We start from the raw sequence: 20,188 nt of genomic DNA on the forward strand, positions 1-20,188 counted from the left end.
CCGGCAGCACTAGAAACATTTTGGAGCTATCTGGTGGCTTCTAAATTAATCGTGCATCGATGAATGATAAAAAAGTTTACCTATCAGGTTGTTGCTTTGGCAAGCTGCTAGCTGGCTTAGCTGCCTTCGAAATATGTCCAAAAATAAAGGCTTATCATATTTTTCTAAATAATTATCTTTTTTAACAGAAAACAGCATTTTAAATGTTCAATAAGCGAAGTTTCCCACCCATACTCTAAAATAATCGATAAGGAAATTACAAGCTCTCTACAGGCTTTACGTGGGTTTCTGTCTAGTGTCCTTGATATAACATTTTAAAAATGAATAACATTCTTTTCCACTTTTTACATACGTCTTAATCCACAATTTTTTTTATTTTATCAAAGTCAGGCACCAATATTATTCATAATCGGTGGTACAAAAATGGGTCATCGCACACTCGATTGTATTCGATATAAATTAATCGATAGACCCTGCGATTTCCTCCCGAGTGGCTGGCGAAATGTACGTCATTCGTCGGAATCATCTTCGAAAATTGAAAATGGATCGGTAGCTGGGAAAGAAACTTAAAGCGAAATACGCAAAGAAAACGGCTTTTGTCCGCTATTTCAGCGATTTTTTTTGTGTTGTAATCAGCAGAGGAAATTTTAACAACGACCAGGACCCACAACACCACCACAGCCTCAGCCACTTCCTGCAGAAACACCACAGCGATTCGCATCCAACAAAAGAGAAGAAAAAATAGAATCCCCTGCATCACCACAACCACAACTACAACTACAAATACAGCAACAACACTACTGCACAGCCCAAGCCACAAAGGTGAAACGCGAAAAGAGCGCAGAAAATTAAACGGAGTCAAAGAGAGGAATAAATAAACCCAAATTTTTTGCTTGCGCTTTTGCCCGTGATGCCGATGTGATGAGAGAAATCAGCGAACGAAAACAACACCAACCACAGGGACACCAACGACGACTCAACCACCAAACTTGACCAACGAAAAACTGAATTAGATAAACGGATACCAGAATCGAATCAAATTAACCAACAACAGCAGCAGTAGCAGCGCCGTATTTCTTGTCAATTGGATTAAAAAGAAGAAAAAACATCATCCCATAGGCGGCCACCATTTTGAATGAGCTGAAGCGAAAGAGATAGAGCTGAGAGAGCGCGAGAGACCGAGGCGATACGTGGGCTCTCATTTGTTGCACTACGCATTGCAGCTGGCCCCGCGGCGTAAACGTAACTGAAAACCAAGACCCTTTCCAGTCTGGTCTCTCCGTCTAATCGCGTCCGGAACCAACAGCAACAGCAACATGGTGGAGCTGGAGGAGCAGAAATCCAGCACAGCAGCTGCCTCTGCCGCCAACAACAACGGCAACAACAACCCCCGAGGTTCTGGAGACAGCGGCATACGCAGCGACAGCTGCAGTCAGTCAGGTGAGCGAGCGTTTAACCCATTGCGTAGAAAAATGTCTGGCTGTGGAACCAGACTGAAGGATAGTGTAATTTTCCCAGCAAGAATGTTACTACTTCAGAAGTTTACTGAATTCGAAGCACAGCTTGCCATTAAATTAGTAGGAATCATAGAACACAACTTGCTTCTTTTATAGACCTGACAAACAATGATAAGAAAAATATATATTGTATATAGTATATTGTAGATGGTAAATAAGTATCTTTATCTGAAAGATTAACCCGAATACCCAAAGAGAACTTTTTTTTTGAATAAATTGATTCACACGTTTTGTGAATCATTAAATATGTTTTGGCACAAACTTTTAATGTTTAAAAATGCACCAGTACATTAATGATACAGTCTTAACTTGCAATAAGGTACTTACAGTTTATTAAGAAACTTTCCACTCTCGTAAATCGATTTGGGATCTGTATTTAATGGGTTAAAGGGGGCATTGCTCTACCTCCCCCATAGCCACGCCTCGCCATTCTCGTTCTCTGTAGAGCTCAAGCTAGCAAAACTTTCGTTTACCCTTGCTAATCAATCGGCCGAAATTGGGAGCATTGACTGGCGCATATAGAGTGCCGCCCTGCTAGTGTACTAGTGTATTTCCTTGACGTCACATAAAGTTCTAGAACATGCATGCTGTCTGTCTGTCTATCGGTCAGTTGGTCGGCTAATCCCCCGCCCCCATTCATCCACTGGCTGTTTACAGTTGTTTTGTTTTGCCAAGAGAAGCACACATTGCATCATGCGACGAATGTGCGACCGACCATTTACTGTAATGTGTTTGTTCCACTTAAAAGGGTATTCCAGCATCGGTTCTCTGCTCCTTGTTGTTTGGAACGTTTAAAGTTTACATATTTCTTATCTGAATCACAAAGTAAAACCAGATATATGAATACTTATCTGTTTATAGACTTAGTACGTGTATGAGTCAAACGCAAATAACCAAAAATTGTCTAATGCTGGATTTGTTGCACAAATTTCATAAAACGGTACATAAGTTATAGTTGTTGTAAAGGTTTTTGCTATAAGCAATATTGAAAACAATCAATAAAAACAAACTTTTTTTAAATCCAGTCTATATCGCTGGTCAGTTCTATTCAATAACTAAAAAACCTCTTAAACAATACTTATTCCTATTGGTATTATTTTACCCGCAAGGGTATTCCTGGCTTCGATTCTCTGAGCTGAGAGAAAGGCTCACATGCTTCCTGTTATTTTCCTCCCAAACAACCCGTTACCGTTGGTGGGAGGAGAACAACAGCTGCCAGAGGTGGAACAAAGCGAGTGAGACGACACGAGTATCTCTGCTAGCTAACCGAGAAATTGAGCGTGTGCGGACAATTAATGGAAATGGAAAAATGAGTCACGAGCTGATCGATTGAGCGGCATGCACTGGTATTTGTGTTCGTGTTCATTCGCTCGGCTCCAAATGCATCGAACAGCGAAATGTGAACAAACTTCCAAAGCTGCAGCCACATATAACCTTCATGACGTTTATTGCACTTGGTGACGTTTGTTGCAGCCCAAAATAGAACGACGAGCCAAAGCGGACGAACAAAAAACGCAGCACAGCAGCACCGAACGAACGTGCGAAAGCGGAGGCAGCGATGAGAGCGGCTGCCTCCCACACGTATGTGTGAATGCTCCCATTAAGTCGTCTTTCTGGAGAAGATTACAGTTGCACATGCAAGAGATCCAAAGAAATACATTTTCGTTACATATTACACCAATCAGCTAAGGGAAAAAATGTGTTAATTAGAGTCTGATAGCTGGGCATGTTTTCTAGAACTATTATCACGAAGTTTTCCATTCTATCTTGTCGTTTTCGAGGACAGCTAGTGCCTACGTGCAGCCTCACATTCACAAAGGCAAATCATCTCTTCTCTCTCTATCTCACCCACTCTCCTGCAAAAGCCCTGCGAGAGAAATTTATTTTTTAGCTTTGGCAATGCCGTCCCAGCAAACCGATAAAAAAAACCCGTCAGCTGAAACCCAGGCGCTTGTTTACTTAAGCAAAAAACGAAAACAATGCTAGTAAAATAAAGCTTTTGTTTTTGTTTTTGTTTCTGTTTTGCTGTTTGCCCTTTCCACTTGTTTGCTTTTGAGCAAAACTCGCCGACATCACACCACCTTCCATGCTCCGTTTGTGTTAGTGTGCCTGTCTGTTCGTCTCTTTCTTTCGCTTCTCGAAGCCCATCTCCCCTCCCCACATTCGAGGCCTACGTGAGATTTGGCATCGCACTCACACTCCAAAGCGTACAAAAGCAGCGGTGGGGCTTGCTCGTCTTCTCTTTTTGCAGGAGCTTAATGAATTTAAATTATTACATGGCACACAGCATTCGGCATTGCATCATGTAAGTTTGTACTCTCTTTCGCACCGGTCTCTTCCAGTGCGACTCTCTTAAGTAGCTTTCTTGCCACTCGGGCTGTCGCTTTGTTATTGTTTTTCCTGTTGCTGTTTTTGTTTTGCTTGCTGCGGCCACAACCACAAAGCTACTTCTTGGCAAAACGGGTTCTGGGTCCAAATCAATGATGTGGCTCTATCTCTGCTCTCTTTCCGCACACTCGGTGTGTGTGTGTGCGTGGGCTTATTCGCCACCTTGTTATCACACAGGTATCGGTATGGGTGCAGGTATTGAAATCGGTATCGGCTGCCCCCATATGTTGATCCGGCGTAAACTAGTCACTAGTATTTGTATTTACCTTCTTCAACAGCAAAGAATTCGATTAAATCGGCAAAGCGAAGCTAATGCGTTTTGTTTTTTTTCTTGGCTATATGAATTAATATCGAATCGATGAATAAATATCGCCGGTAATGGCTTCGTTTTTAATTTCAAACCGGATTTTTGCAGTCAGAAGCTTTTTTTCTTCCGGGCTAAATTTAATTTTGTTTTGTAATTAAAAGGTCGGGATATTGTCATAACTGTCCTAAGCTGAACAATATTTCTGGTTCAGCATTTCCAATTATTCAGCTGGTTATGTGTCTTTTTTGCTAATCTTTCATTCTCGCTCTTTTGCACGTGTGATCTTACATATTTACATATGTATGTACGTATAGTACCGGTCATCCTGATAAAAGCATCTGTTGGAATTCGCTGGATTTTAAAAAATTGCATTTAAATGAACATTCATCTCCAGAGCTCGCTGCTAAAAAACACTTTAGGACATTTTAAATAATAATCTTTTTTTATGTACCTCTACAAAATTAAAAAAAAAAAAATTAATTTCATTTAAGGCAATAATTCTAATTCAAGTGTCCTGGTTTGAACAACTATTGGCTTGACCGCCACTGTATGTTCATATGTATTTGTTACAAAAACTCTCGCTCTCGTTGCGGCTACTCCGGCTCTTTTGCTCAACCACCCGCTCTTGGCTCTCTTTCTTGATAGGTCTCGCGCGGCGGTAGTTTTTCGGTTTTCGTCGCTCGAAAGCGGGCGCGTGTATTTGATTCTTTCCTCGTTGGCGCTAGGTCCGCTAAGTTTGTCCGTGTTTTCCCTCATTTCTTTTAAATTCACTATTTTGGCCAATTGGTTTTTCGCCGCATGCCACCCGAATTTTCCATAGTCGCCGGCCGGTATATCAACTAATTAAATACACACGCGTCCATTTCGAATCGCAATACCCCGGGCCAGTCAATCAGAAATTTTTCCGTGTGCTTCCACATCTCCATTCAACGTTTGGAGTGTTCTCTTTTTGGTGGATTGATATCTGCACAAAAAGGAAGTGTTTACAAAGATGATCCAACCGGAATCGGGTTAAAATTAGCCCACAAAAACAGAAAACAAATTAAACTAAAGCTGAAACTACTGAGCAATATTTATTTCGACGGTGGAGCAGTTTTATCTACGCATTGCAAAAACGTGCCGCCTAGTAGAACAATAAGAAGCAGAACGGGCGTTGCTTAGACAAATTGCGTTGCGATTAAAAGGCGAATACAGCAGCAGCAGCAGCAAACATGTTGGGTAAATACAAAAACAACTAGAACAAGACGGAAAATGTCTAGGATTTAGATGAGAGAACATTCGCACACGAACAAAGCTACACACCCACAGGCAGGTGCACGTGTGTGTGCATTTCGAAATGCCGGTTTTTGCATTTTGTTTTTGTTCGAGCAAGTTTTTCCGCTGTATCTCTATTACTATATCGAATAAAATTGTACACGTTTGTTTAAACAAACCTAGTTTAATTACCAGCAAGATAGTGTTGCTTACAACGGTAAACTACTTACTACAAAAGTCGACCTTGGCCATTTGCCTCCCACAAAAATGCATAATAAACACCAGATGGTTATTCTTCAATTTAATTTCATTTCATTGTATGTATTTTGTCATTCCTTTCCCCATTTTCATACATTTTTTTTGCTTTTACAATTTCATTTGCTGCGCAATAATTTTCTGCTTCTTTACAACACAAACACACGCGTTCCCATAGCGGATGTATGTGTGTCTTGTGTATGCACGCATACATACATATGTGTGAGTGTTTCTGCCCGTGAATTCATGCTGGCATATATGGAAGGTGGCGCAAAAAGAAGAGGGCGATTGAACAGAACTGTTCTTTCTTCTTTCCACTTTCCAGATTTTTCGTATACAAATTATTTAAAAACTAAATTTCATGCGACTTACTTTTAAAAACAATTTTATATATGTACATATGCAATAATATTTGCAAAATATTGTATAAACTAAAAAGCAGCCATGAGTAGCGGCTGACGTCACAGATTTGCAGATTCTGAGGGCTGCTAATTGGCAATTTATTGGGCTTGTGGGCCCCTTTACACTTTCACCCTGCCATGAAGTAATACCCCCACAAAGAGGAAGACAGAGAGAGAAAGAGAGTGTGTGTGACGGAAGGGAATGGGGAGATATACCTTATCTGCCTTCCGTCTTTTCCACATTCTCTCTCCGTGTCTCTCTCTATTTACTAAAAGCTCTTCATGTGCGACCGCATGTTGTTTCTTTCATTTTTGCTTTGCGCTTTAAATTTGAATTGGAATTGAAATGGGCAAAGTAAAGTGCCAAAAGCAAACCTTTTTGGTTTTCTCGCTTTTTGCGTAGTATGCTCCTCTTATCGGCCTTTTGTTTATTCGCTAATCGCAGCCACCTTATTTTTGCTGTTTCCTACCTAGACCAATTTAATTACTTATTATGGCACCGAGCTGAGAGCCTTCGATTGTGTTTGTGCTCCAAAATTCTCAAGGTTTTTATTTCGCCTAGACTCTTTAGTTTCTTGTTTTGCCTTCTGCTTTGCGTTATCAGCTTCTCCTCTGCACCTGTGGATGTGTGTATGTTCCGAAATGTTTATTCTAAAAGACCCTCAACTCCGTTAGGTTGCTAACAAGTAACCTTTACCTTTCTCACGGCTTAATTTTGATAGTTTAACAATTGTTTGTATTTTTTAAAGAACCATATATTATTTTATTAAGGAATTAAATTGCTTTTTTATTATTATCTATTATATCTATATCTATATCTATTATTTGCTATAAGAAAACTGAATTATAATATTGTAATCAATCTTAATAGCATAAGATATATATGTGTAAAAAACAAAATGCCGGCCGGCAGCAATTATTCTTACTCTTTCGACATGAGTTTGTTCTGGCTAGAACTAGAACCGCTGATGAAACAGCTTAAGGGTTTTCAAGCCAAGCCAATTGTCGTCATCATCGGCTCCTTATCGCCGTGACATCTGAAGGGATCGGATCGGATGATTTGGATTACGTAGACACCGTCGAACCAAACTAAACACATGTCAAAAACAATACGCCGGAACTGCGGCAATTATTATTTTTATGCAATTTGTATAAGAATTCATACATACATCCATTCTATCCAACAAAATGAAATGAGTCGGCGAAAAATCATAATTAAATGCGCAGAATATTCTTCGAAAGACGTCGGAGAGGAGACCGACCGACCGACCGGCCATTGGATAAACAAGAGAAATGCGAGAAACATGCGTCTCTTCGCTGCCTTTGCATTTATTTACGCAATTGATAACAATTAAAGCTGACCAATAAATAGGCCAAATTTTAAATTTAGACCAGAAAAACAAAACGGGGGCGGAGCTGACGGAAGGGGTCGATTGTATAAATTGGACGACACTTTGACGACAATCTTTTAATTTTTTTCATATTGGATTGGATCCTACGGGGCAACGACTTGTTGCAGAGTCAAGTGATACAACTGCAACTACTTCTGATAAGCAGTGAAGATTTTATAGACCTCCCAATCGTTATTTTCCTTTTTCCATAAAGTGGATAAAAATTAAGGAAAATTGTTGGACTTGTAGTTCATTTACATGGACTACTCGTGCTTATATTAATCAAAGGGTAGGAAGTATAAAACCCAACCGATTTCTAACCAATATTCACTGTAGTTGCCTCTCTGTTATTGCTCTGCACAAAGGCGACACTAAGTATGTATTTGCAATACGACGTGCCTCCAAGTTGATTACGACTACGGTCGACTATAGCTGATCATTGCACAGATATCGCTGAAAGTGCAGCCGCTGTGGGCATTATATATAGTCACCCAGCTATTGACAACAATTAAAGAACAGGCACACACCCAATCAACCTGATCACCACAGTCCCCGCCTCTCACTCCATCTCCTCTGATCTTTAGACTTGGCTTTGGATTAGCTCCCAGTCGCAGCCCTAGCTCTGTATAATTCCACACAGAAGTTTGCTACCGACGCCGTTTGCTACGACTGTGTTTTATTTACACATTATTTGTATTTTTACATATTTATGCACAAGTGTGACGACGACTTGTTTACGACACGCGATTTGCCTTCTACGCAGTTGTTGAAAAGTACGCGTATTATTTCTTATTTTCAATTCCCTCATTATTTTTTATATGCATTGATAAATGTTGCAAAAAATAGGCATGGAAATGTGGAGAGCGAATTTGATAAAAGTGCGAAACTCGCACGATTGCCGGTCGATCGGAAGTCTCTTAGGCTCTCTAAGGGATTGCCTGTAATTTAATATTAAGCCGAAAGTTGGAGTTGCAGGATCTTGACATGGGTACTCAATATCTCTTTACTAACTTTACTTTTATTAATTAATTCTTGCAGACGGGCAGAATGAGCTGACGCGCTACAGCAGCGAGGATGTGTCGGGCAATGAGTCGAGCGAAGCGCCCAATATGACCGAAGTGGAGCGGCAGGCTGAGCTCAACCGGCATAAGGAGGAGATGCAGAAGAAGAGGCGAAAGAAACGCATCAGTTCCTCTTTGCATTCCTCAACGTTCCAAGGTAAGTTTGCGGGTCAGATAGGAATAGTCCTTCAGGTGCATTATCTGGTTTGTCCTTTTAGAGCTGTATAAGCTGACCGGCGAGATTCTGGGTGAGGGCGCCTATGCATCGGTCCAGACGTGCGTCAACATCTACACCGATCTGGAGTACGCCGTGAAGGTGATCGATAAGATACCGGGGCATGCGCGTGCTCGTGTCTTTCGCGAAGTGGAGACATTCCATCACTGCCAGGGCCACCCGGGCATCTTGCAACTGATTGAGTTTTTCGAGGATGACGAGAAGTTTTACCTGGTGTTTGAGAAAATCAACGGCGGTCCCCTGCTGACGCGCATTCAGGAGCACATCTGCTTCTCCGAGCACGAGGCTTCGCAGATAATCAAGGAGATCGCCTCCGGTCTGGATTTCTTGCACAAGAAGGGCATCGCCCATCGTGATCTCAAGCCGGAGAATATTCTGTGCGTCAAGACGGACTCGCTGTGCCCGATCAAGATTTGCGACTTTGATCTGGGTTCGGGAATTAAGTTCACCACGGATATATCCTCGCCGGCAGCCACTCCCCAGCTACTGACACCGGTAAGTCGGAAATAATGATAAATGAAGTGACGGGCAAGCAAGACTTATTCGAACCACTTTCGCTTTAGGTTGGAAGTGCCGAATTCATGGCCCCTGAAGTGGTTGACTTGTTTGTGGGTGAGGCTCACTACTACGATAAGAGGTGTGATCTATGGTCCCTGGGAGTCATTGCATACATCCTGCTGTGTGGCTATCCGCCATTCTCGGGCAATTGTGGCGAGGATTGCGGATGGAATCGCGGTGAGAACTGTCGCACGTGCCAGGAGCTGCTTTTCGAGTCCATTCAAGAAGGTGACCTCTTTAAAACTTCTACCTTTTATTTAAACAACTAAGAATGTTTTTCCCCTGTTTAGGACACTTTTCCTTTCCGGAGGCCGAATGGCACGATGTTAGCGATGAGGCCAAGGATCTTATTTGCAATTTGCTCGTCAAACAGGCCTCGGATCGCCTCAGTGCTGAGGCGGTGTTGAACCACACCTGGATTCGTGCCAGCGAACACGAGCCGAAGGCCAAGCAAACGAGCCGCCACAAGGCTCTGCAAACTCCAGCCAACATCCGACGGTAGGTGACCTGATGATTAGTTTTCCAAAAACAGGATTAATAATTGATTTTCATACCATTTGCAGCAACCATCAGTCGGCGAGGGAAATCTCTCAGTTTGCCGAATCGGCCATGGCAGTAAAACGAGTGGTCTTGCAGCATTTCTCTATGCGCTACGACTATATGAAGGAGCGCCCGAACATCTATCAGCCATCGCAGGCGTACATGGATGCCTACAGCGATGAGAACTACAATCCGAAGCCGCCAGCTCATTACACTCGCAATCGCTCTCAGCGCAATCCCGCTACCTCGCTGTCCAGCTACGGCGGACGCGTATCATCGATGCATGGCCAGCGTGCCAGTAGCCGTCAGTCTTCCAGGAATGCCTCTCGCAATGCTTCGGCAATTTATCCAAATAGCGGAGGCTTCAAGACCCTCAACGTTCACGAGGAGGATGACGACGACGAAGCTCTGGAGGCATTTGGTCGGATCGATGATGAGGACGACGAGTGGGCCAAATCGACGAGGCAGTATCAGCAGCAACGGGAACTGCAACAGCAGCAGGAGGCGCTAGGCGAGAATAGGTATGCGAGGCGCGAGAGCGGCAGCGAGGGCGACGATCTGGAGGAGGAGGAGGATGGAGAGAGCGAGGACTATCAGCACTATAAGCATTATTGGCGTGAGTTGGACGAGGACGAGGGTGATGACTATCTTTATGAGAAGCAGCAACGCGTCGACGACATAGCCGAAGAGGAGGAGGAGAACGAGAACGTTGAGAAGCAAAACGTTCAGGACCAGGAGGAGGAAAATGAGAAGCGACCAGCCGACAATCTAAAGCAATTGAAAGCTAACGTGGAACAAGTTGGCGAAGCCAACGTGGAGGATTCGAAGCCACAGCAGGATAACGGTGGGTATGGAAAGGAGGAACTTATCGATAATATGGATATGGAGGAAACAACCCAGCAAAGCGAATTTGCTAAGCTCACCACAATGCGCAAGAATGCGCAGGAGGAGGAGGAGAATCAGAAGCAGAAGCAGAAGGATATAGAAGAGATCAAGCAGCAGGATGATGATGATGTTGATGGGGCTAAGAAGCAAGGACCATCAAGTGATATTAGTGCTACTACCATCACCGATAATAACCAGCAGCATACACCAGTTACTACGACTACGACACACATTAACAACTGGCAAACTGGCGATGCAGATAATGATGATGATGATGTTAAACTATTGGATAGTATTAGTGATTTAAAAGAAAAGCTACCTGAAATTTATGAGACTGCAAATATTGTTGTCAACTCAGCGGCAGTGCCAGCAACAGCAGCAGCAGCAACAACACCAGCAGCAGCATCAGCAAAACGCCCACCAACCGATAACCTAGAAGATGATTCGAACGCGATCAAACCAACCACTGTGGCTGAGGGGACAACAATGCGAACGACTTTTGGCAAGGCGGCAGAGCTGGATATGGAAATGGATGAGAAGAAGCCAACCCTAACCCAAACCCAGGCCACCGGCCAAAGCAAGCCCGGCCGTAGTGTTTACTTTGCCGTCGATGCATATCAGAACGATGAGGATGCCGACATCGATGAGGAGGACGACGAGTACGACGAAGTGGGGATGGAGCAGCATGAGCCACGCAAGCAGTCACAGCACTCCATGTCCAATGCCTACACTAGGAAGCAGCGACAGCAGCATAATAATAGGTACACTGTACCGCGCTACCAGCCATCGGATGCAGCAACATCTTCTCCCAGACAGCAGACCGAGAACTGGCGCTATCGTACACATCATTCGCAGGAGCAGCAGCCGGCAGCGAGCTACCGCAAGTACCGTCCGCCCTTCAGCACTGGAGGCGGCGGTGGGCACTATGGCAACCAGCAACGCAATTATCTGGGCAGCTTTTCGCACAGCGGCGGTGCCGCTGGCTACAAGGTGGCTCCCATGCAGATGCCAATGCAGCCGCCTCAAAAGCTGCTGCCTCAGAGGCACAACAGTGCTGGGAGCAGCGGAAGTGGCAGCGGCAGCGGGGGATCCCCGCCTTCCGATGAGCAGTCGACGATCCGCAATTGGCGACAGGATTGCGTCTACGCCCCCCAATGTGGAATGAATCAACCGCCGCCTTTGCAGCAGCAGAACAATCGTTCGACTGCTCAGCGAGCTCAGCAGCAGCCACGGATTGGCAGCGGTCGCTTCGCCCACCTGCAGGCGGCCCAGCTGTTGGAGGAGCTGCCTGACATGCGAATCGGCTTGTCGCCGCCCAGCGAGAGTGTGCTGCTCCAGCGACGCCTGCGCCAGCAACAGCGGGCCAACGATCTGTCCGAGTATTGCGAGCCGGCCACAGCAAGTGGCTAGTGAGTGTGAAGTCAGTCCTCCTGCACTTGGGCAGAAAACTCTGTTTTTCACGCACATTCTCTGATGAAAACCAACTTTCCACTTATATGATTCATTTCTTGGTGAAATATTACGTCTCCCACAAAAGTAAACTTGAAACTATTTAAAAATTCTATTAATTCCGCCAATGCAAACAGAGTTAACAGCAACAAAAAAAAATAAAAAAAAAAACAAAAAAAAGCTAACAAAAAAACACAAAAATCAATGTAGAGAGGTGTTAAAACAGAGACAGAGAAAGACAGGCAGGAAGTGAGAGTGGCAAGTGTCTACGCTGTTTTGAGAAAAGCCAAACAGTCGTTCGAGATGAAAAACAACATAAAACAAATACCTTTTTTTATAAAAAAGATTCGAAAAAATTGTAATTTATATTGCACTATAATTTTTTATTATGAAAAATAAAAACGAATACGAAGAGTGTTTGAGATCAAGCGATGCATAAAAATACCCCAATAGACTATTCTGTTTTTGTTATTTGGCGATATCAAATCCTAAGTAATCCCCAAATTAATGCATGCATCCCGAGTCGAAATTATCACCGACCGAATTAACCAAAATGTACAACAAAATTGTTACAGAAATTTGTCTAATATGTTTTTATTTCTCATGACAAAAATTGTTATAAGGAGAAAAGCGCAATAAGTTTAGCTTATATGAAATCAATTGAAAATATCGAGTGTCTCGCGAGATTTTGTTTGAACCGAAAGTTATACTTAAATTGGGTGTCCTGTGTGTTCAGTTTTTTAACGGAAATTTTCTTAGTCATAAGCCAAACTGAGAAGTAAAGCGTGTGCTAGTGCTTATTTCTGTTAAATACCTGATCCTCTCGTGATCATCAGTTAATTTTTTCCAAAACCCTGTTGAAAAATATATATTTTTTAAGACCAACTTCCCACAAACTCTGACACTAACACTGCCCTACCAAAGGCATTATAATTATGAATAGAGCACTCCCTCACTCTTTGGCTTTTGAGTTAAATTTCAATAGAACTTGGAGCCGGCTCAAAAAGTGAGTGGCGTTACTCATCGAGTTATTATATGGTCTTTGGCACTATACACACACACTGGGCAAAGCTAAGTACTCTCTTGACATTGCAAGTTGCTCAAGTTTTTATTTGGGATGGGCGTAAATGAGAAGGAAAACATGCAATTTTGTTAAATATACAAACACAACACAACACTTATAATATTTATAAAAATTGTGATATAACATGTAAATGTAAATGCACCTGAAGAAAAATCTATCTATCAAATGACGCTGTGCCATCAACAACAAGAACCGCCAGAAATGAAAAATGTAACATTTTCCACACAGTCTTTGTTTGTTTACGTCCCACGAAACCAATGTCAAGTGCATATACACACACCAATATACTTATATTTTTCCAACCAACAGCAACTTGTACTAAAAAACTTCCATAAAAACGAAAGAAAATCAAGAAAAACATAAAAAAAAAAACTAAAATGATGAAAAACAACTATTGTTCAAAATTAATTAGCTCAAATCGCTTTTGAAGAGATCGGTTTGGGTTCGGTTAAAGTTTTGAACATGGAATAATAATGATAACAATATAAAAACGACAGCGTCCATATAATTTTAAACTATATTCATGCAATCTATTCCTATAAAGAATCAATCATATATTTGCATTGAAACTGATGATATCTGATGATAAATATTGAGAAATGGAAACTATCGCTTTCGTTTTTGTTTGTAAAACTGTGAGGAATGTTTCGCAACGAAACAAAAAACAAAACTTAACTAAGAGTTAATTTAAAAAAGCAGCAACTACACTCAAACAAAAGCCTTGGTTTTTGCAAAATGTCCGATAAAAGCCAACGGGTAAACTTAAGTCGTTACACACCTGTGACTAGAAGCGCTGCTTTCGAGAGTGAACACCAATGTAAGAGACCGTGGAGGGAAAATATTTGCAAATTAAAAGTTGAGAAACTGATCGATTACATCAATTTAAATGTTTGTATGAGAACAATTTGTTTTAAAATTATTGCTATACAAAATTGAAAAAAAAAATTAAAAAAAAGAAAAACAAACGCCAAGAGAAAAGAATAGAAACCCGCAATAAAAGGAAGAGTAGATATTGTTTTATACATAAAAACTCAATAAAAATGCAAAATACATAAAATGTTAAACGAAAGTGGTTTTATTTCAGAGTTGAAAATGGAATGTCTGTTTGTATAAAAGTTATAAAAGACTAATGGTGTTTCCATTCGGGTAGTTTTTAAATTGGAACCGAACGAATATACCTCTTGGCTGTGAACTAAGCCCAAAAAGCAGAGAAACAACCATACAGTGGGTAAGGCATATGTACTGTTATAATTTATAGTTAAAGCAAAGGTGATAACTAAAAACTTTTAAAATAGTTTTACTAAATTAAAACATGAAAAATATTTAAACAATAAACTCGATTTGATAACAGCGTTTTGAATTTGCGGGTGAGGATAGCAGACAAGCTTAATAATCGAAATCGAACTCATTATCGATAGCTATAATTAATATTGGCAGTGTGACCGTGGGGCGAAAAGCTTTAAATGTACAAATGTCTTTAATTTACTAAGGTATTTTCACTTAAAAGCTGTTAAAAACTCCATATAACTTTTTTTTATGATATTTGTAGGGGCAATAAAATAATTGCAACTATTGTAGACCATAGAATAGAAGCAGCAGGTGGACTATTTCCACCAGGAATCGACGTCCACTCCTTCGCTCTTCAAGGCTGCCATGAGTTTTCCCGCAGGGAACATCGGGATTCCCAGCCGTTGGCAATGAAAAGTTTCGAGGAGCAGTGCTGCTGCTGTTGTTTCTGCTGACAAAAGAAGTGTGTATTTGTAAGGCAAAAACAATTGTGGTTTTGAACTTTAATTTGAGCTTCCGATTCGTTTTTGTTATTCATTGATTAATTGAACAATTTGACACGAAATTTAAGTTTGTTATATCCAAGAATATTTGGGCAAGCCAGTTTCGATTTGTATATATTTCAGACACACAAATTCAGTTTATAAATTAATATTCATTTTTTTTAAATACATTTTCAGCACATTTTGCCCTATGTGTGCGGACAAGACTTGCTTGCCATTTGCTTGGAGCACGACTTAAAAAGAGGTATGGAAAGCTTGGAGAATGAGCAGCAGGAGGAGATGCGCCACCAACCCCGGGTCACCGCGGTGTCTTACGGCGGAATTGTGCCCACGAATCCGGCCAGCCACGATACGCGTAAGATGACTCTTCTTCAGGCTCTAGATATTCCTAATCCTGTCGACCCCTTGCAGATTCCCAGTATTCGTTGTACTACGATCAGCCGCGTGACCCCCTGTCCGGCAGCTATATGCTAATGACACCGTTCCCAACCGGCCAGGAGCCCCATTCGACGCCGCCGCCGCAGTCTTTGTTCACTGCCTTGGTAGCCCCGCGTCGTGGCGAAGGGGACAGCTCTGGGTTTGCTGCTGAGGCTAGGCGTTGCGACAAGTGTAGCTCGCTGAGCGAACTGTGCCGATGTCCATCGTTATCGCTGGCTAGTAGCAGCCGCTTTGCAGACTCCACTCAGAGCCTGTCCCAGGAAGAGCCGCAGTACATAGAGTTGCCCTCTTCCTCTACGGCGGTGGCTTCTCAACCGCCCACTGTTCCACAGCGTACCAGGCGAAAGACTGAAACCCTAACGCTGGAGCGAGACGACAGTGCTAGCGACGATGTGGTGACATCCATTAGTGGAACTTGGCCGGCGGGCGCCATGGAGGAGCATGCCATGGATGCTTCTGCAGTGGTAATATACGAGTTGCCCTCCAGTTCGCAGCTGCAGCTGAGCAACAGCTCCTTCGAGACCTTGACAAGTGCGGCGAATGTGTACGATGATGTAACCTCTAGTGCTTCGGACACGGAGCACGTGCAATTCGCCAATACGCGCACGACAAACACTACGACGACCACGTCAGCCGTACAGGCACACAAGAAGAAGCCCAACCGCTCCAGCGATGCCTCAAATTCGTCTTCTTCAGGGGGCGTCGATGTGGATACCAGGCCCAGTACAAGTGCCCAGGCAAGGCGCCAGCGCGTGGACAATTTCTCTTATCGTAGAACGAGGGTCATGGAGCCGGATAACGAGAGCAGCGACGATGGCTGGGACCTACGTATGCATAACACGGCACCGCCGGCGGAGCCTACCGTAACAATCATACGGAGCAGTAGTGGCGTATCCTGTGATCTGGAGGTTGGGCATGGGGATCACAACTACTACAACAGTCGCAGTCGGCATGTGTGCGGGACAAGGGCCCCACCGGACAGCACTTATATGTCGGCAGCCTCCTGCTCCACGGCCACGCACACGACCTGCAGTGTGGACTATGGATCCCAGATGCGTCAGAGATCCGTTGATGAGGCCGATCCTTCCACAACCTCGGAGCAGGAACAAGAAAGGCAACAACAGGTGGAGCAGCAACAGCAGGATCAGCAGCCTGGGCAGGCCTTGTGCAGCCTGGAGAGCACGCGGGCTAATCCTGGAATGGTGTGGGGTCGTATGCGTCCCAGCGACGAGTCAGCACCGCCAACTAAACAGCCACGCTTGGAGCTTCCAGAAAGTTCGCCGCCCAACTCTTCTACCAAGCTTTCGTCTCTGAAATACAATTCCTTTCAGCCAGGAAAAAGCAGGCATCGCACCTTTGCAGAGCAGGGAGGCAGTTCCAGCCAACAGGTGAGTCAACACGAGCCCCATCAATCTTAGTGCTTATTTCTTCCCCCTTAGAGCCTATCTCAGACTGCCAACGGATCCTGCGTCATAACCTATGTGGGCAGGCCGAGGGAGAGCCACTCGTCCGCGGAACTGCTCAATCTTCCGTCCACTTCCTCGGGCAGAGGCAGCGATGCCGCGGTGCTGACTGCTCCGGACTTGCAGCTGGACGACTGGTCATCGGACTCTAACGATGACGATGACGATGTGGTGTTTGTGCACTCCACCCGAGAGCCCATACTTTCGATTGATCTGACCTCCGATGACGACGGCCTTGCGAACGAAACGCAAGTAAATCGTGAGAGGGAAACGGAAACGGAAGCGAACCGGGAACATAACCGAGAACGGGATCGGGATCAAAATGAGCTATTACTGAACCGCGAGCAGACGCATGATGACCGACGGCCCTTTTTCAATTACGCCTACTCCCTACCAGCGTATGCCCGCCGCACAGATCGAAGGGCGGACACTAACACGGATGGCACCTCGGCCTTTGCCTTCTACAGCGGTGCTCTGGCTGACCGGCCTCCCATCACGGATCACAACTACAGCTACGAGCTGGACCAGCTGATGGACCCCAATTCGGCTCACTTTTACCCACCGCGCTGCTCCAGCATGGATCCGCAGCGTTACTTCCAGCCAATAGCAGAATCGCCTCTTTGGTTGCTGCCGGCGCCACAGCCACCGCCACCTACCCTGCCAGAGAGTTCTTCGGCCGAGTCATACAGTCGCATGGCTCAGAGAGCACCGGCAGCTGCAGTGGCCACATCGAGCAGCTCCTCAAGCGGCCAGACATCATCGCAGACACCACGACAGAGGCGCAGCAGTCCGGCGAACGTATATCACCGCTATCATCCGTATTACGTGCCCCACTACGCGATCACACCCCTGCCCACCGTGATGGAAGCAGTGTACTCTCCCAGCATGCAACCCAGCACACATTCCTTACCGCATCCGCACTACCAGGGCGGTCAAGGCGGAAGCAGCCGAAGCTCGTTAAGCGGAGCTTTGAATGCTGCTGCCGTGGCAGCCACAGCTGCGGCAGCTCAGGTGCAGTCCTTCAGCGAACTTCTCTCCAGGGCGCACAATGAAGGAGCTGCAGGAGGATTGGAGGATGATATACGCGCTGTGTCGCAACCTATGGTGCATCAACAGCAGCAGCAGCAGCACCAGCACCAGCCACAGCTGCTGCAACATCATCAGCAGCAGCGACAATCCATCATTCCACCACCTCCAGGAGCCGCATCGAGCGTCACTCTTGGAGCCTCAGTATCACCGCCACCGCCGCTGGAAATGTACTCTGGCCGGAGCACTATTCCATACTGTGGTTCTCCGCCATTCAGCGTGCGAAGATCGGAGGCGGCGTACAGCAATCGGCAGCACTATCAGCCGCAGCCGCATCAGGGCCACCAGGCGCCGCAGAACCAGATGCACGCCCACATCCATCCGCCGCACAGGGCTAGTGCCATTGTGGCCACCTCGCTAACACCAGCTCCCCCATATCCGGTGCATCAGAACTTGTGGTATCGACAGCAGAGCATGCAGGAGTTGCATCGCCGGCACATGACGCCCACGCCCATCGATCTCTCTTCAAATGCCTCGCTGTTGACGAGCAGATTACGGAACGGCTACCTGCACAGCATCTGTAATTGTGTGCATGCAAGGAATGGACCTGTGTCGAGCTTGGATCCCGCCTACTATCCGCCGTACGATGCCGCTACAGCTACTGCTCCACTGCCGCCGACCCAACAAGCTGCCGCACCTCCCAGCAGTCCGGCGACATCAGTTGCAGGTGGCGGCGGTACTCAGCAACCGGGTTTCAGGCATGTGCAGATCCAGCCACAAGGGCAACCACAAGCCCAGCAATCGCCACCGGTTATGCAACACTTGCAGCGTCAACGAGCGATCCACCATCACATGTTCCACCACCACTACTCACCGCTTCATTTGGAAATCGGGCTAGCCACGCCCCTATCTCTGGGATCTCGTATTTTGATTGGACCACCACGCCCTAATCGAGGGGCCACCTTGGTAAGTGTTCACAGACAACTTTAATAAAGTTCGTATGTTCTTATGGTTCTTTTGGTTCAATTTTAGGAAACCATCGAACGAAATACCTTGCCGCATAAGTACAGACGCGTGCGCCGGCCCAGTGAGACGGACGAGGATGCGGAGAAATGTGCCATTTGTCTGACCCTCTTCGAGATCGAGAACGATGTGCGGTAGGTTATAAAAGAGCTTGTAAAATATGCAAACCTTTACGAGGAAAACGGTCTCGCTATTGCTTATTAAATTATATTTTACATTGCACATTTCAGCCGCTTGCCCTGCATGCATCTCTTCCACACGGATTGCGTGGATCAATGGCTGGTAACCAATAAGCACTGCCCAATTTGTCGTGTAGACATCGAGACGCACATGGCCAACGATGCGCTGGCGCCTAGCTCCAGCGGAGTGAACGATGCCGCCGCCAACACTGCCGCTTTATGACATTGTGTGCATGGAATCTTTATGTAAAAGCAAATCCCTTAGACTGACTTTGTCCCGGCATGAAATAGGGATCGAACGAAGCCCAAAAACCAAACTTTTAAGATGTGTGTTTGACCCACCCTTGAAAATATCAAAAAGCCAAGTTTGTTTGGCTAAATTCTAATATCTATTTTATGATAAGTGATCCGGCAAATTATTTCCTATACATAATATGAATATGTGTGTGTACAAATTGTGTCCATGTTTTGTGAAACAAAATTCTTGTGATAAGAATTTCATAAATCCGTATTGTTATAGTATTTGTAGAAATTAATTTTAATTTGGCCCAATCTTGTTGTTTATTTTTACTTAACCCACGAAATACATAATAAGACTCCCTATTCCCTATTCTGTATGCATTTTATCGATTAACAACAATATTTTAATCCATTGTCTATATAAAGAGCATTGATTTATTTTATTACTTAATCAAATAAAATATGCCCCAATGGTTCAGGTCACATCTCTACCAATTATTGCTCATCATCTCAATATTGTGCCATATGATATATAAGTGATTTAATTTTGTGCAATTTTCCATAGCTTGAGCTAGAAAATTGAATTATTTTAAGTAACCTAAGCTTGGTCTTATTTTTCGTCATAAATACATACATATGTCTTGTCAAGGACAACAAAAACTATAAATTGAATAAATAATTAATCAAATTAATGGACTTAACTT

General features: G+C 44.3%; 2 protein-coding genes across 3 annotated transcripts; both read left to right on the forward strand.

Moving 5' to 3' along the window:
• Positions 1-435: 435 nt before the first annotated feature.
• Lk6 (MAPK interacting serine/threonine Lk6 kinase) lies at positions 436-14,389 on the forward strand. Of its 2 annotated transcripts, none has more exons than XM_020956285.2 (6): positions 436-1,440; positions 8,552-8,731; positions 8,793-9,304; positions 9,373-9,595; positions 9,658-9,865; positions 9,931-14,389. In XM_020956285.2, the coding sequence occupies exons 1-6, from the start codon at positions 1,317-1,319 to the stop codon at positions 12,200-12,202; spliced, it is 3,519 nt and encodes a 1,172-aa protein (XP_020811944.2). In that variant the 5' UTR covers positions 436-1,316; the 3' UTR covers positions 12,203-14,389. The 2 variants fall into 2 exon arrangements, with proteins under 2 accessions (XP_020811944.2, XP_020811945.2); XM_020956286.2 differs by lacking the exon at positions 436-1,440 and adding an exon at positions 4,527-5,430.
• A 429-nt stretch (positions 14,390-14,818) lies between these two features.
• Positions 14,819-20,176, forward strand: LOC110186568 (uncharacterized). The gene is made up of 6 exons (XM_020955776.2): positions 14,819-15,075; positions 15,293-15,470; positions 15,527-16,941; positions 16,993-19,008; positions 19,075-19,199; positions 19,296-20,176. Exons 2-6 carry the CDS (start codon positions 15,362-15,364, stop codon positions 19,465-19,467), a joined length of 3,837 nt encoding a protein of 1,278 aa, XP_020811435.2. The 5' UTR covers positions 14,819-15,075; positions 15,293-15,361; the 3' UTR covers positions 19,468-20,176.
• The last annotated feature ends 12 nt before the right edge of the window (positions 20,177-20,188 follow it).

Source organism: Drosophila serrata, unplaced genomic scaffold (assembly GCF_035046125.1).
Source record: "Drosophila serrata isolate PLE 108 unplaced genomic scaffold, ASM3504612v1 contig_382, whole genome shotgun sequence".
Lineage (NCBI taxonomy): Eukaryota > Metazoa > Arthropoda > Insecta > Diptera > Drosophilidae > Drosophila > Drosophila serrata.